The sequence below is a fragment of the Sprattus sprattus genome (genome assembly GCF_963457725.1).
Source record: "Sprattus sprattus genome assembly, chromosome: 18".
Taxonomy (NCBI): domain Eukaryota; kingdom Metazoa; phylum Chordata; class Actinopteri; order Clupeiformes; family Clupeidae; genus Sprattus; species Sprattus sprattus.
In genome coordinates, this window is record NC_137916.1 from 5,982,462 (window position 1) to 5,998,052 (window position 15,591).

Here is a 15,591-nt window from a genome sequence, read left to right on the forward strand (position 1 = left end):
AGTTCATTTCCACCATCAAACATGTTCCTGAAATAGTGGTTTGCCCTAAAAAACTGACTTAATTTAACAGAAACTATGATATGTACTTTTGTTTTGCTAAAAGGCATGGGCTAAAGGCATGCTGGCATTAAAATGGGCACAGTAACACTGTAGCGATCGCCAGGGTCTATAATACATTAGAAGCTCAGATGGAGTTTATAATGGGTCATAAGTCAAGCACTATTATTTAACACCCAGATTCACTAGCAAGGCCTTCCTGTCCTGCTGTAGAAAGAACAACAATTTTAACCCAATGATATTATGAAAAGTTTAAAGTCATAAAGCTGTTTTTCCGCAGTGTCACATTCCTAGCATTATCCAATGCTAACAGCAGTGACACCTTATCTGAGATGGTGTATATCACAGGTTTTAAAAGTACAAAACATCCCTTCAACAATAACGTTAACAATTACTGCAGATGTTAAAACGATAACCTTAACATTGGAGCTTCACAGGCGTATTTGAAGACACATACGTAAGCCTTTGTGGATACTAATGTACTGTTTTATCTGGAGCCTTTGAGGGCATTTACTCTTTGGTAAGATGTGTCAGGGGAAGAGGGGCTCAGGACTAATAGATATGGTATGTTTTCTTCTGACATTGGCCCATTGTGAAATGCTCAAAGGACTACATGCGGCCATTTCAGTCGTCAGGCTTTCAGACCTCTTGACACCACAACTGCACCTACCATAGCATCTTTAAAGGTACAATAAGTAACTTTTTCTAGAGAAAGAACCCTTAAATAGCCAGTGTAGCCTATCTATGAGGATTCATTTTCAGCCCTTAATAGTGTAGTCCCTGCCCATATATCTGGAGATGTTTGGATGTTTCTGGGCATTTACACAAGGAGCAGTGAAATCCAACTCAGCTGCTGTAAGGGCGAAACATACTTAGTGTACCTTGAATAGTGCCTGGAACTGATTCAGAATTGAATTCCATATAATTATGTAAATAAAAGGTTGGTTAACTCGTGGCCCCCAGCTTAACCTCTATTTTGATGGATGACATAACTTTGCCTGGTCCACTTTTCAACCAAAAGCAGAAATAAAGGGAAACTATGAGATGCTATGTTATGCTATGTACTCTCTCACCTCCAGATGGCTTGAGAGATGGTCCTCTGTGAGATCTGTGTGCTTATCTGAATGCAGGGCATTATAGTAGCATGTCCTGTTTTCGATGTTAGCTCACATTACCAGTGGTGTTCTGATCAGTGTTCAGCATGAAGCGATGCTCTGCTCGTCAATGCTGAAAGATGACATACTTAGGCTTGGCAGACCTGCACTATTTTCTTTTTCCTTTGGTCAGCAACACAATGAGAAGTACACTGGAATGACAAGGGTGACAGTTAGTGCAAGCTACGCGACACCTGGAAACACGCTCCTACCCCCACCTCCCGGCGTTCAGCTGCGGAGGTGCTCACTGGACACAAAGGGTCTCGAGCCGTAGGTCAGGGATCAGAGATCAAGGGTCATAGTTTGTCCCACTGGCTTGGCGGAGGAAACTGGTCCACCTCCCCAACCTCCGAGTACTGCCTCTCACCGAGCAGAAACATCAGCTTGAAGCGCAGTCGCACCTTCTCCTGAGTAACACACAACATGTGGTGCATGTCATAAACTGTCCTACTAGATCATATATCTGCATGATACTGGTCCACTGTATAATGGCTGTCATGTTTGATTTCTTTCATGCTCAAAGATTGCACTAATTTCACTAACAACTGACAAGCAGAATCAAAAAAAAGCACAGATAACTGCAGAGTGCATTCAGGAAAATGACAAAAGACAGAAGCGCGCTGTCTATGGTGTATGCTATCTATGGTGTATGCTATCTATGGAGTATGCTATCTATGGTGTATGCTATCTATGGTGTATGCTATCTATGGAGTGTGCTTTCTATGGTGTATGCTATCTATGGAGTATGCTATCTTTGGTGTATGCTATATATGGAGTATGTATGCTATCTATGGTGTATGCTATCTATGGAGTATGCTATCGATGGTGTATGCTATCTATGGTGTATGCTGTCTATGGTGTAATGTGATGCGCCATATTGATTTGCTGCCTTGCTGACTGAGATGCGTACCCTGAGGGGATTGGCCAACAGCATGATTTGGGTGATGGAGGGTGGAGGCAGGATGGGGTTAAATGGTGCCAGGTCTATCCCCGATGGAGGCTGCAGCTTCACCTTCATGGACTGGACAAAGAAACAGGTATGGACAAAACCACAATGATTAAAGACACTTCAGTAAGTCTTTAATGGGTATACTCTGATGTGTGTAAGTGTATATGTGTCTGTGTGTGTGTGAGAGTGTATGTGTGTGTGTATGAGGGAGAGACACACACTTGCACGCATAGACAGAGATAGTCTCCTACCTTGGGGACTGCTGCCTGCAGACTGACATTGCGGATGGGAAGAGGAGCGGTGTTCAGCCATGACAGCACTACCACCAGCACATCTGTTCTGCCTGCAGGACACTCAGTGGCAAAGTGGAGCAGCAAGCGTACCCCATCCTTATCATATGCTGTCACGGGCAGAACCTTACCTAGAGAACAGCACAAACCCACCCTATTACCAGACGACCATTACAATCATCAACCAAAGGAGACATTCAAAGAGGCCCCTTTTACAGTCAACCAATCAGTTTCAGGGGGATGTTTGATTAGACAAAGCGGCAAAATACAAATGGAGATACTAAATAACCTGATTCAAATTGGTTTGCATGATTGTAAGATGATGAGATGAAATGACAAGTTGAGGAAACTTGGCAACACTACTTAACAAGAAGTGCTGGTTGAGAGTATTTTACAAAGCATTTTGATGTTACCTAAATTGACATGAGGTTTATTGTACAAAAACCCTTCAACAGTTTTAGAGGGTGAAATAAATCAACCATACAAACCACTTCCTTCAAACACCAGCATTTGCCTTTCTGGCGTGTGGTGTTTGCAAACTCACTGGGTTTGATCGCATCCAGCGGGACGTGGAGGTTTGCCATGGAGATCTCTGGTCCTTTAGCGGGGCTGCCCTGCAGGGAGGAAGGGGTGGGAGACAGCGAGCGGAAGAGGGGGCTTCCTGGAGCCGAGCCGATAGCCTGGCAGCGGGCGACGCCCAGCACTGGCGAGCCCTGGAGCGCCCCCATCTGGAAGAGAGGGTTTGGAGCCGGGTGGACCAATGACCCAGGGAGTGCGGATGCTGCCACAAAGGGGTTGCCAGTGTTGGGCTGCACAGGCATACTGTAAAGGGGAAAACACACAGGCACACATTCCTACTGTTAAGGGGAAAACACACAGACACACATTCCAAACTCAGAGGGGGGGAATCTGTTTTCATCTGTTTACTGAGAAACTGCTACATGACAAAGACGAATAACAGAATGTTAAATGTTGTTGTCATTCAGCACTGTTATTGCAATATTGTTTACATTGTAATCCCTATCTGCAATTTTAATTAAAACATTTTCAGTAATACATACATACAATAAAACCAATGATGACAGTAACTAATATATGCTAGAGTGTTTAAACCTACCTCTTAGGCTCCCCAAAGTGCAACATGGAAAACTCTTGCAGAGTATTGCCAGAGGGGGCACTGTTTGTGAAGGTCTGAGTGGTGGGGGGGAACGCAGATACAGAGGTCTGTGCCGTGGAGAAGACAGACCCTGAAGCCTGGGGGCCAAATGGATCCAAACCAGTATCAGTGACCTGAAGGAAGACAGCCATACTGTTCTGACCTATTTGACAAGAATCACAACTGAAATCTATATTTGTTGTTCATCATCAAGTTCGACGTTCTTAGCATTATAAAAAACCCTTGTTAATAACCGTTCCCCTCGCAGTCAATGAATTCACAAGATGGGCTTGGACAGTCGCCCTTAACCATGGCCACTGTTTAATCTCTTCCATATCTACCCCTTCCTTAAAGAGACAGTAGGTGCTCTAGCAGGTGCAGGTCTCACCTGCAAGGATGTCCACTGGTGCTTGGAGAAGTCATCTGCCTTCTGTGTTTGACCCGGGGCTGGGTCATTCAGCCCTGAATAGAAACATTACGCACACTGGTCATGCAATCCCTTCTTCTCTATTGTCTACTGCCAGAAAGCTGTAACCATGTTATGTGGGTATTATAACAGGCCTTTTCATATTGTTATGAGACAAAGGACTTATTGTTAAAATATGTTCTCTACAGGGCTCTAGTAAATTAGTAATATTCATGTAAAATAGCATTGCTCTATTTAAAAAAAAGCAGTCCCATGTTTAAAAATCTAAGATTGTGCTAAAAGTTAATAAGAGGTCTGGAGTCACAATCACTAAATTAAAGAGGATTAGCTCAACATGTAGCAACAGAAGTACTGCACCTAAAGATAGCAGCTCTTCATCAAGCAGGGAGAGAGAGGCGGACTGCTTGGCGATCTGCCGACTGGGGCTCGCAGTCTGACTGACATGGCCACCCGAAGGCCCGGCCAATCTGCGAGGCGGCGGTGGGAGAACCGGAATAGAGGTGGCCATCTGTTTGGCCGGGGAGAGATTAGTCACCGGTGGGGGCGGGACTGAATGTGGAGACGGAGGATTTGTGGCATCAAGGCCTGCCAGGTCAATCAGTGTATCTGTGACTTCAGTCCCAGCATTACCTGAGCAGTCAGAGGTGGGGAAAGACTGTTAAAACAATAGGCACCAAAATGGAGTGCATTAATGAGGGTAAAGGCATTTCATAGGCAAGACACAGGACTGATGGTTGTCCACCTTCAGTGATTTGATGTCATTATATATAACTAAAAATAACTAGAGCTTAAATTATAGTGTTACATTTGTCAAATTTCAAATACCATCATAATGACGTGATCAATGAAAGTAAACACTGATTACAATGATCCCACCTACTGGCCCATTGCCAGTGAATATAGGGGGAACTCAGGGGCTGTTGTTTAGAGGAAGTAATGCTCACTCTCTGGGCCAGCTGGTCTCTGGTCCTCAATGTCTGCCTCACTGTCTGTCTGCCCGTCCACAACCTTCCTGTACAGACTAATCACCTTGGACAGTTCGTCACTGGCCTGCAATATATCACCTGTAGTGAAAAAGGTCAACTTTTGTGAAAAAAAGGTTAGAGCATGAACTAAGGAAGTAATGAATTTAGGAAATTGGTTGAAGGGCATTAAGGAAGCTAGGTGAAGAGTGGCCTATGACATGCACCCAGATTGGCGTCGTTGTCCTCTGACTCCGTGGCAAGTTTGTAAGCAGTGCGCCTCAGTTTGTCACAGCGCTCATACAGCTCCTGAAAAAATTGTTAATATGATGATAAATATTGTGAATGTGGTTGTCTTTGTTTATTGGTGTAAAATTGTATGGGTTACGACACGGAGCGAGTGAGGTTGCCTCTCACCCTGATGAGTTCTCGATCTGCCTCAGAGGACCTGTCTCTGTCGTAGTGACCTAGCATCTCACTCAGCAGCTTGACGTTGTTGCTAACTTCTTCCAGGGTCTTGATGCGCTTGGTCACTTTCTGCGCCCTGACATCATCCTGCAAATACACTCGGAATATGACACCGATCCCCTGGGAGTGGATGATGGCACATATACAGCAAAGCACCTCCTACACACTTAAGTATGAGGAGGGAGTACAGTAAGTGTATCGTGTTATGTTCATTATATCTTAAGCTTTTCAGGGGCATGTTTACAAAATATGACTGTGCTCAGAAGACAGTCGGAAAGGTGTTTTCCTGTAGCATTGCAACATGTTTCCCTTTGAGATTTCAAAAGATAGTTGTGAAATATGAAACTGTGTGATCTTTTTAGCTGCTGCCTACCAATGCCCAATGAGGAGTCGGAGGGAAAGACATTGAGGTCAAAGGTGGAAGCAGAGAGAAAGAGAAAAAAGCAGAGGATTGAGAAATCAAGCAAGACCCCAAACAAGAAAAAGTTGAGGAAGGAGGTCAAGTGCCACAAGAAGGAGATGGCCGACAGGAAGAGAAATGTGGTTGAAGAAACAAGGTTGAAGAACCTTGTGATGGGCATCCCTGAGGTGCAGAGTGCCAAGATAATGATGCAAGATATGTCTCTGGTCTCTGAGACATTGGAAGACTTCGATGGAGCAGCGGAGAAGGCCACATCATCACCATGGGCCTACGTGAATTATTTTTACTTTTTATGTCATAATTATTGTTTTTTTTTATTGAAGTTTCTTTGACTGTGTTTCAATTTAAATTCTATTACTGTTTGTTTCTGTAAAGGTTGTCGTGGTGATGGCGCCTGGTATGGCTGCCTCGTGTGATGGCCCGCACTTCTGTGAATGTTTTTATTCTTAATCAGTCATTAATTCAGTTAATTACGAATCAACTCGGTTTATTTTGATTTATTGTTAGTAACTGTGTTTGTTTTAATCTTTAATTTTTTTGTTTCGTCTCAACCCCGATTTTTTCCGTATTTTTTTGTGTTTCAATTTAAATTCTATTACTGTTTGCTTCTGTAAAGCACATTGAATTGCATAATGTACGAAGTGTGCTATATAAATAAATTTGCCTTGCCTTGCCTTGCCTTTAAGTCAAGTACAGAGGTCCACAGCTATAGTGTCATGTTCCCGTCAGTCTATGGTCTGACTCAGGGTCAGTGGCTCTGGTGTATCTCACCTCCTTCACCATGCTCTTGATGAGTCTGTTAGCCTCCTGAAGGTCCTCTGGATTCTTACTCTTGAGCAGCTCCGCCAGCAGCTGCAAACAAATCATACCTGAGTTAGTCCACTCTACTCTACTCTACTCTACTCCTCAGCCTTGAGTTAGTCTACTCTACTCTACTATTCTCCTCATACTTGAGTGAGACTACTGTACTCTACTCTACTTCTCATACTTGAGTTAGTCTACTCTACTCTACTCCTCATACTTGAGTTAGTCTACTCTACTCTTCTCCTCAAACTTGAGTTAGTCTACTCTACTCTACTCTACTTCTCAAACTTGAGTTAGTCTACTCTTCTCTACTCTAGTCTACCCTCCTTTACTCTACTCTACTCCTCAAACTTGAGTTAGTCCACTCTATTCCTTTCTCAGCCTTATGGGTGCCACACACACTGCCACAAAGAAGATGTCAGTCCACACCTTGCCCATGTCCTCATTGTCAAACACAGGGTTTTTGGGACGTGTCGGGGGAGAGGGTAGCAACATCCTGTCAGCAGGGAGCTCTGGGTCGGAGGCGACGAGTCCTAAAGAGAAGGCAGGGGGTTCACATCAAACAGCATACTACATGAGAGGTACCTGCCATAGAGGGCGTGTTTTAGCAGTGGCACACAGAGTCTCTTACCTTGTCTTCTCAGGGTCTGATAGGCGTCACCGATTTTGGTTTCACTGGGAAAAGCCACGGTCCAGCTGTACAGGATTTCTATTATTTTGGTCTTCACCTTCTCTGGTACAGAATCTCCTAAGTACTATAGACAGTCACAATCCTGGTAAATTCCTCATCTTCAATGTTGATAAATATACAGATACCTAAAAAAAGTCAACTTACCTTGGGTGAAACAGCTTTGATTAGTTCATTTAAGAATCTATATTTTGCTACTTCGTTATGAAACCTCTTCCCACAATTCTTCGTACATGCCTCTAATACCTGTAATTGCATAATGCAGAAGCCAGTCAGAGAGCAGGCAGCACAAACTGGTGGCTGTCATTGTTGAAAATGAATCCACAAACCGTTAAAGCTTGGAGTGCTTCCCATTCCTGAGGCGAATGGATTTTATGAATTAGGAGTTTCACAGCTATTTGCGGTCTAGAAAACAGGAGGAACATTGTGGGGTTAAAAATACAATGTGCAGAGTTGAGTAAATTGAGTTGAGTAAAGTTGACATGGATGAATATGAATGTTTATACCCTTCCAGTTCCTTGTTGATTTGATCACAGAAACCAATGATGTACTCCCAGTCTTCCTGCCTATTAGTTGGGTGTGTGGCTTTGTCTGAAGAGAATACAAACGGCGCCATTCAAAAACCAGTGACTTCATAGAGGGTAAAGCTCATCATATCATGCTTGCATAAATTCTCTCTCCATAGCATTGAACACAGTATTCTGACAGTGGCAAAGGGGGAGTATGCTTGCGACAAAGTAGCGACGAGGTACAGCAACGTTCCACAGGCTTTCTAGCAGTTTGCAAGATAATAAATCAATTGAACAATACATGTAGACGTAAATCACAAATTACATTTATGGGAAGACCGTGCAACTACAGTACAACTACAACTATGTGGTATCCAGTAAGCTCTGTTAATTGGGGCCAAAGAACAGATTGCTAAACCCCATGTCACCTCAAGCTTGTAGCTCAGCAGCATCATTTTCAGGCGAGACTACTGGGTTTGAATGGGGCTGGTGCTAGTTCTTAGCTTGTGATGACAGCTGTATAAGACAATGTGGCTTGACATCAGCGGCAACCTTGCGCACATTCATCACCATACCGTTCACCAATAATGTAGGAACAGCTATTGGTCTGATATATTTCTTCATGCAAATCACAGTATTGGAGAGCAAATAAACTCACTGAGCCAGGATTCCAGCGACTCTCCTTCCTGGTACGCCATAGCGTCTCATTGCGTCCCGTAAACTGTGCTCGTATGAATGGGTGGTAATAGAATGAATAGTATTTACTCTCGGTGTTGTTACATTATGTAAATCCCTATAAAAACGATTCAAATTGTACAAAATAAAAGCGTTACATTGTATATAACAATATCATTAATAATAATGAAGAGGGTAAACAAAGTTGCGGTTCTGGGTTGTATTTTGAAACAGGCAGTAGGTTTGGCAAATGTTCTGAGGTCCTCCTCTGACATTCCACATTTCCAACATGGCTGCGTTCATGACAAACTTACTCAAACCTTGGAGTCCTAGGTTCGTATTACGATTATTAGTTACCTTCAACGTAATGTTTGTTGCCCTATGTGCCTAGATATTTCCACCTTATATATGAATATATTTTGTGTGCCTTACATCCTTGTGATCTTTTGCATAATAGTTTGCTGACTGGCTAGCAGAGATAGCAATGTTACATTTACTAACCTTACCATGGATCTTCACGTTATCCACCAGTGACTGTCATCCATAGACATAATGTCTATGCTGTCAATGTAAACGTTACTTTGAGTATGAGCTCCGTTAATATCTTTCAACTGCAAAGCTTTACATGTAGGTGTGTGCTCAGCTAATACGTTACTGCACTTCTAGTCATCGCACTATCTGTTGAGAGATAAGGATTGCTGAATCAAATGTTCATAACGCATACATTATTTTAAAGGTTGACATTAGTGAGATGGACTCGGTACAATCCATATTATCTGGAGCCGGAGACGAGTAGAGACGCATATAACAAACTTGAGACTGAGCTAACGCCTGAAGAAATAAACGAACGCGATTTGAAGACAGTTCGTCCAATTAAGGCGGCGGTGTCGGGGGTCAGCAGCTCTGGTTTCAATGACCAATTAATGAAGTGAGTTTTCAATACAACTCTCATCAATACACACAACAAGTAACAAAGTTGAAGCCTCATAGTCCCTTCTCTCTTCATGCAGTAAGTTTGTCAACATGATGATGCAGGAAGGCAAAAAGATTCTCGCCAGGGAAATCATGACTGAGGTATGGAATGTGAAATAGTTTGAATCCCAATGTACATCTTGCTTGTTAATGATTTAAGTCTTAGTTGTTGTGGATTTTTTTTTCAATTGGAAACATTACCTGTAATTGGCATATGATGGCTTTTTAAATCACTGAGGCATTTCGCCATTCGCCTGATTTTAACATGTGTGCAGATGCTCACAATTATTATTTTTAAACAATGTTTTAACAACCAGTCCTTAAAACAACCAAACCTGTGGTTGGATCTAGTCTCATATAAGACTTTTTGCTTGACACCTCTCAGACTCTTGAGTCTATAAAGAGGAAGCAGGTAGAGAAATACCACAAAGCTGGACCAGCGGCCAAGATGGAGATTGAATGTAATCCTTATGCCATCTTCCATCAAGCTCTGGAGAACTGCAAGCCAGTCATTGGTTTGGCCAGCATACAGAAAGGGGGCAAATTCTATCAGGTGAGATCACTTGTACACATGAATGCTTTATCAATTCATGATGGTGGAAAAAGGACACAATTGATATGTTTGAATGTCAGGTCTTTATGGATGCTAAACCCATGACTGTGGGCCCTGGTAGGTTCCTATTCCTCTGTCAGAGAACCGGCGTCGTTTTCTGGCCATGAAGTGGATGATCACAGAGTGTCGGGACCACAAGCACCGCCGCACGCACATGTACGAGAAACTTTCCCAGGAGCTGTTGGCTGCTTTCTCAAGCGAAGGCAACGTGATCAAGAGGAAGCATGAACTACACAAGATGGCAGAGGCCAACAGAGCCTATGCGCACTACCGCTGGTGGTAACGTGCTGTGGGTCAGCTTTCAGACTGTTACAATAGACAAGCCATTTCCTGCCCCTTTAAGCAAGGGTGGAAGGTAACATATGTGCCCTTGTGTTCCCAGTGGTCAGTGCTGGGTCTGTATATACTTACACACATTTCACCCAGTGTTGCTTAGGACGTGATGCAGAGAGAGGTGTCAACTATAATTTTCAACATGACACTCTGCAAAGGGAATAAAGGCAGCAAATCCACTTTTGAAAAGGATGTGAAGTGTTTTGACATGGTGGAAAACAGGAGAAAACTACAATAATGTAATGTTTTATTGGGGCCTGGTGTGAATGCCCTAATTGTGTGCACTGAGCTTGTGGATTGCAGAAGAGAAGCTCCACATAATGGAAACTTTTTTTGTGTGTCCTTAGTACAGGGAGGGTATCTGTGTACAATATGAGGGGACGTGTTTTCTGTAAAATAAATGTTCTTTAATGAAAGGAAGTGATGTTGCCTGTGTTTAATGAAAGGGCAGGTAATTATTGTTTGTAGTGCACAACACTAACTGTTAATCACAAATTCACCTTAATATTGAATATTTATTGAAGCCAGCATTGTTCAAAGGATTCAGTCAACCGCTTAAGAAAAGTGAACAGACTTTTGTAGAAATGTGTAGAAATATACAAATCATGCAATATGAAAACTTTCTTAATATTTGTGTTCAGCAAAGCACAATTGAACATGTGAAAATGGCTGGTCCAGTGTTATTAAAAACAAATGGAATCTTCTGATAAATGTATGAAGAACAGCTCATACAGCTAACAAAAATATAAAGTACTGTGTGTGTCAACACATGCAATACATCTTTGGAAAGATACAACATAACAAATTCCTCGTTCTTTTAAAATAATTATTAATTTCTCTTAACAAATAATATATTCTTATTAAACTGAAGCATAACAATGCAAAACTTCTACCTCACAATTCAACACAATATGTGTTGCTATGTGTTTACAGAACCCAAACTAATGAAACCCCTAAGAAAGCCACTCTCCAGAGCTACTATAAACTATTCTAATTTCAAGATTGAAAGGCACAGCAACAATACTCTGAAACTATTGCTGATTATATCCCAGTTTGACAGATCCTGCTGATCTGTTAACGGACTGTTAGTGTTTAACATGAGCTTCATAGTAGAACTATTTCCTATGCCTTCAGATATACTGCATATGTAAACATTTATTTTAAAGCTGCAATAGGTTAGAGTTTGACCTCAAATCAAAGTCTGCCCATATATAAGTTTTAAGTAGTTAAAACAGTGAAGGGTCCTAACAGTTTTTCCTATGTGTTGCAGTGTAGGCTGAGATGCTAAACAATGGATTTGAATGAATTCCATCTCCTGTGAGAATATTTCCCACTGATATTAAGGGAGCATTTAAATATTTGGCAAACCATCCTTTAAAGCATCAAACCAGTTTAGCACCAAAGAGGTAATCGTCCTATGAAATAAAACATGGAAATGATATATGTATTTAGTTAACTTAAGTTAACAGTGCAAAGAGCAAAAGCAGTGTTTAGTTTGTTTAGCATGTATTCCACTGTGGTTTAAACAGGGCAACTTCTGTTTTTGTATTGTAAGCAAAAAGCAATGTCAGTTGCAGATCTGATGCTCTGTCACTGCAATGGCCATGGTCATGCAAAATCTCCCCTTAGCTTTGTGCGTCATAACTGTTTTATATGTCTGATTTTTTTTTTAAGACCTCAGACTTCAAATAGGTGATGAAATGATATTGGTGCAAATAGTATAGTGCATCAGCAAAAAAAATAAATAAATGAAATACAGTATTATCCATATCCTTCATATCTGAGTTACCAGAACCCATAGTACCTCTTAAAGTAAGCATACACTGCCAGCTTTTTAAAAGCTAATTCAAACTTGGAAAACATCGTTAAATCCAGCACTACAGACTCTCAACACTTCAATCTGCGCAAGTCCTTCTTCCAATAAATCTACAACACATTTTGTCACCTTCACATCATCCACCACTCCTCCCACACCATGCCTATGCCCACACCACACACGAGTCTCAGTCAACCACCTCGCTGTAGTAATACTTCTGTGCCGTCTCGCTGAGGGTCCAGCCGCCCGCCCGGAACTCCAGGACCTCCAGCAGCAGCAAGCGGCCCAGGGAGGTGAGGCTTTCCTGCAGCAGGAAGCCGTCTCGCAGCAGGCAGAAGAGCTCATCCATGCGCTGCAGGCTCATTCTCTCCAGCTGCTCCCCAATGCGGTGCAGTGCCAGCACCAAGCAGTCCACCTATAAGGGCAAAAGAGAAAGGGCTGTCAAGCACACTGTCATTGGTGGAACTGTTGGTTGACAGCTCAGTTAACCAATGATTACATTAATGGATGTCAGTATGCAAGTTCTGAGATATGTGCGCTGCAATGATCTCAAAAAATGTGTAGATGAGATATGCTGACTGCCACTATTATTCTAAATGTATTCAAATGTTTAGTAAGCACTTGTTTTTATTGTTGATACCATCAGAATGATCTGTTTGCATGGACAAAGGAATTCATAGGTTTACCTCCTCCTCGTTCCCGAGAGAGTCAGGCTGGGCGAGCCGGAACAGGCAGTCGTAAACTGGATGCACTAAAGCCATCATGGGCATATTATTGACCTGGGAGTGAAGACAGGAAGCATACAATCTTCATAAGGCTGAGTGCCCAATGTCTCTGAAAATGTTTGTTTGTCATCATCACTGTCTAATTGTTGTCTTGTACAATCATTTTTCTTTTGTGTTTTTATATTTGAGTTATATAAATAAACATGTACTGCTTTTATTTAAAAGAAAGGCTCATACACATCATAATCTTGAGTGATGTTTAAGCCTAACAGGTTAAGAGGTCTGTGTGCACATCAGTCAGTACCTTGAGGTAGTCAAAAACGTTGCAGATGAAGGATACATAGCACACCCACTCCTGCACAGAGCGCTTGCGGGTCTCTTCCCGACCTTTGAACTCCTGCTGAAGGCGGGTGAGGAGATTACGACGGAACACGTTGCCATTGTTCTGCTTAGCTTCTGCCTGCAGAAACACATGGACACAAATACAGTGCATTGTTTTTTTTTTGTAGTAGTAACTTCATACACACGTTAAGGAGATGCAAGGAAGAACACCTACAGTTATGTGCAAAATAATAGCAGTGTGTTTAAAACAACAGAGAAAAAGTTCCATGTTCCTAATAGCATTTATTTCAAAACATACAAAGGCACTAGGAGCAGCACACATTAAATTCCACATGAAAAACTTTTTTTTTTTTTTAAACTGAAAATAAAGAAAAAGATTATTCGGCTGTTCAAAAAAATAGCAGTATCTGCATTTTCATTTACGAACTGGAATATTTACAGTATAAACTTCAAAATTAAATGAAGATTTAGCCCCTACTTTAAGCACTGAACTAATATTTAGTTGAGTAACCATTATTTTTTATCACTGCTTTACATCTGTTTGGCATAGAGTCAACTAACATTTGACACCTGCTAACAGAAATTGCAGCCCAAGCTGACTGGACTACACTCCACAGATCTTCTGCATTCTTGGGTTTTGCATCAAAAACTGCATTCTTCAGGTCACTCCACAAATTCTCAATCGGATTGAGGTCCGGGGATTGGGCTGGCCACTTCATCACATCAATTTTGTTGGTCTGGAACCAGGATGTTGCCCGCTTGCTGGTGTGTTTGGGGTCGTTGTCCTGCTGAAACACCCATTTTAAGGGCATTTCTTCCTCAGCATAAGGCAACATGACCTCTTCCAGTATTTGAACGTACTGAAACTGGTCCATGGTGCCTGTTATGCGATAAATGGGCCCCACTCCAAAGTATGAGAAACATCCCCAAACCATTATGCTCGCACCGCCATGTTTTACAGTCTTCACAGTGTACTGTGGCTTGTATTCAGTGTTTGGGGGTCGTCTCACAAACTGTCTGCGGCCTTTAGACCCAATAAGAACAATCTTGCTCTCATCTGTCCATAGAACATTGCGCCACTTCTCTTTCGGCCAGTCAATGTGTTCTTTGGCAAACAGTAACCTTTTCAATACATGTCTTTTTTTCAGCAGTGGTACTTTACGAGGGTTTCTTGCAAATAGTTTGGCTTCACATAGGCGTCTTCTGATCGTTGAAGTACTCACAGGCAAATGAAGATCTTCTTTGATCTCTCTGGAGCTGATCATTGGTTGTTTCTTTGCCATTCTTGTTATTTTACAATCTACGCGGATGGTGGTATTCCTTTTTCTCCCACGTTTTTCTGTTTTTTTTTGCCATTTTAAAGCATAGGAGATCATTTTTAGCTGAGCAGCCAATTATTTTCTCCACTTCTTTATAAGTTTTCCCCTCTCCAATCAACTTTTTTATAAAAAGGCACCCAAAACTGCTATTAATTTCAACACACCCATTTGAACACCTTTCATTAAATTAGTCAATTACCCCGAATCAGCAGCATGCATGTCGTGTCTGTTAAGTCTGTTGTTTGGCCATTGCTCTGTTGCACCTAGTCATGAATTAGTTCCCATGTTGTATCATAATTTCTGCCAAAATCAGTACTTAAACACATTAGTGATGTGAAACTGCTATTATTTTGCACATAACTGTACCTGTACAATGGTATAGCAGATCCTCCCCGCTTCCTTGCTGAACACCTGGTCCTTTAGAGACTGATCGACAATAACACTGGATACCTTCTCCAGATCTACAGCACTGGGATCTAGGCAGAAAGAAGTGAATGTTACAATGATACTAGTTGAGGAAAAATATTCCTACCGTTGACAGTGAATGAGATACAACATTGACAACATTCTTATATATTTTTCAGAAACAAACATGCTTGATCTGATTCACCTTTGAGGGCTGTCTTAAGCAGCTTCTGAGTTTCCATGTCAAAAGACTGGATCTTGTACTCCTCCTTCCCTGAGCCCTCCATTCCGTCCACAGGACTCTTCACCAGGGACCTTGCATTTACTCAGTCTGAGATAAGGAGTCTGGAAGGAAAACAAACAGTCCATTGAAGACGTACATGTAGGCCTATTGACTGTTGGGGTGGAGGGACTAGAGCTAGAATCTGCCTTCTTCAGAAAGCTTCACTTGGGAATTAGACTGGTGCAGACAGCCAGCTGATGGTGGAACCCATGATGTATTAGAG

The 15,591-nt window shown here is 42.0% G+C and overlaps 4 protein-coding genes across 5 annotated transcripts; 1 reads left to right on the forward strand and 3 right to left on the reverse strand.

The window, feature by feature from the left end:
- Positions 1-1,507: 1,507 nt before the first annotated feature.
- Positions 1,508-3,271, reverse strand: LOC308379850 (ADP-ribosylation factor-binding protein GGA3-like; the record flags this gene model as incomplete). The annotated part of the gene is made up of 4 exons (XM_080857112.1): positions 1,508-1,618; positions 2,122-2,232; positions 2,412-2,581; positions 2,995-3,271. 4 exons carry the CDS (start codon positions 3,269-3,271, stop codon positions 1,508-1,510), a joined length of 669 nt encoding a protein of 222 aa, XP_080713238.1.
- Positions 3,272-3,563: 292 nt separating this feature from the next.
- LOC308379984 (ADP-ribosylation factor-binding protein GGA3-like) lies at positions 3,564-8,679 on the reverse strand (the record flags this gene model as incomplete). Its single annotated transcript, XM_080857261.1, has 13 exons — positions 8,544-8,679; positions 7,883-7,967; positions 7,706-7,781; positions 7,524-7,622; positions 7,320-7,443; positions 7,118-7,221; positions 6,656-6,736; positions 5,413-5,550; positions 5,223-5,304; positions 4,978-5,097; positions 4,391-4,663; positions 3,995-4,068; positions 3,564-3,740 (listed from the first exon to the last, which is right to left on the reverse strand). Exons 1-13 carry the CDS (start codon positions 8,581-8,583, stop codon positions 3,564-3,566), a joined length of 1,473 nt encoding a protein of 490 aa, XP_080713387.1. The 5' UTR covers positions 8,584-8,679.
- A 170-nt stretch (positions 8,680-8,849) lies between these two features.
- mrps7 (mitochondrial ribosomal protein S7) lies at positions 8,850-10,894 on the forward strand (the record flags this gene model as incomplete). The annotated part of the gene is made up of 5 exons (XM_080857154.1): positions 8,850-8,893; positions 9,297-9,488; positions 9,571-9,634; positions 9,918-10,085; positions 10,207-10,894. The coding sequence occupies 5 exons, from the start codon at positions 8,850-8,852 to the stop codon at positions 10,426-10,428; spliced, it is 690 nt and encodes a 229-aa protein (XP_080713280.1). The 3' UTR covers positions 10,429-10,894.
- Positions 10,895-12,481: 1,587 nt separating this feature from the next.
- Positions 12,482-15,372, reverse strand: mif4gdb (MIF4G domain containing b; the record flags this gene model as incomplete). Of its 2 annotated transcripts, XM_080855790.1 has the most annotated exons (5): positions 12,482-12,709; positions 12,981-13,073; positions 13,324-13,479; positions 15,047-15,156; positions 15,291-15,372. In XM_080855790.1, the coding sequence occupies 5 exons, from the start codon at positions 15,370-15,372 to the stop codon at positions 12,482-12,484; spliced, it is 669 nt and encodes a 222-aa protein (XP_080711916.1). The 2 variants fall into 2 exon arrangements, with proteins under 2 accessions (XP_080711916.1, XP_080711917.1); XM_080855791.1 differs by lacking the exon at positions 13,324-13,479.
- Between the last annotated feature and the right edge of the window lie 219 nt (positions 15,373-15,591).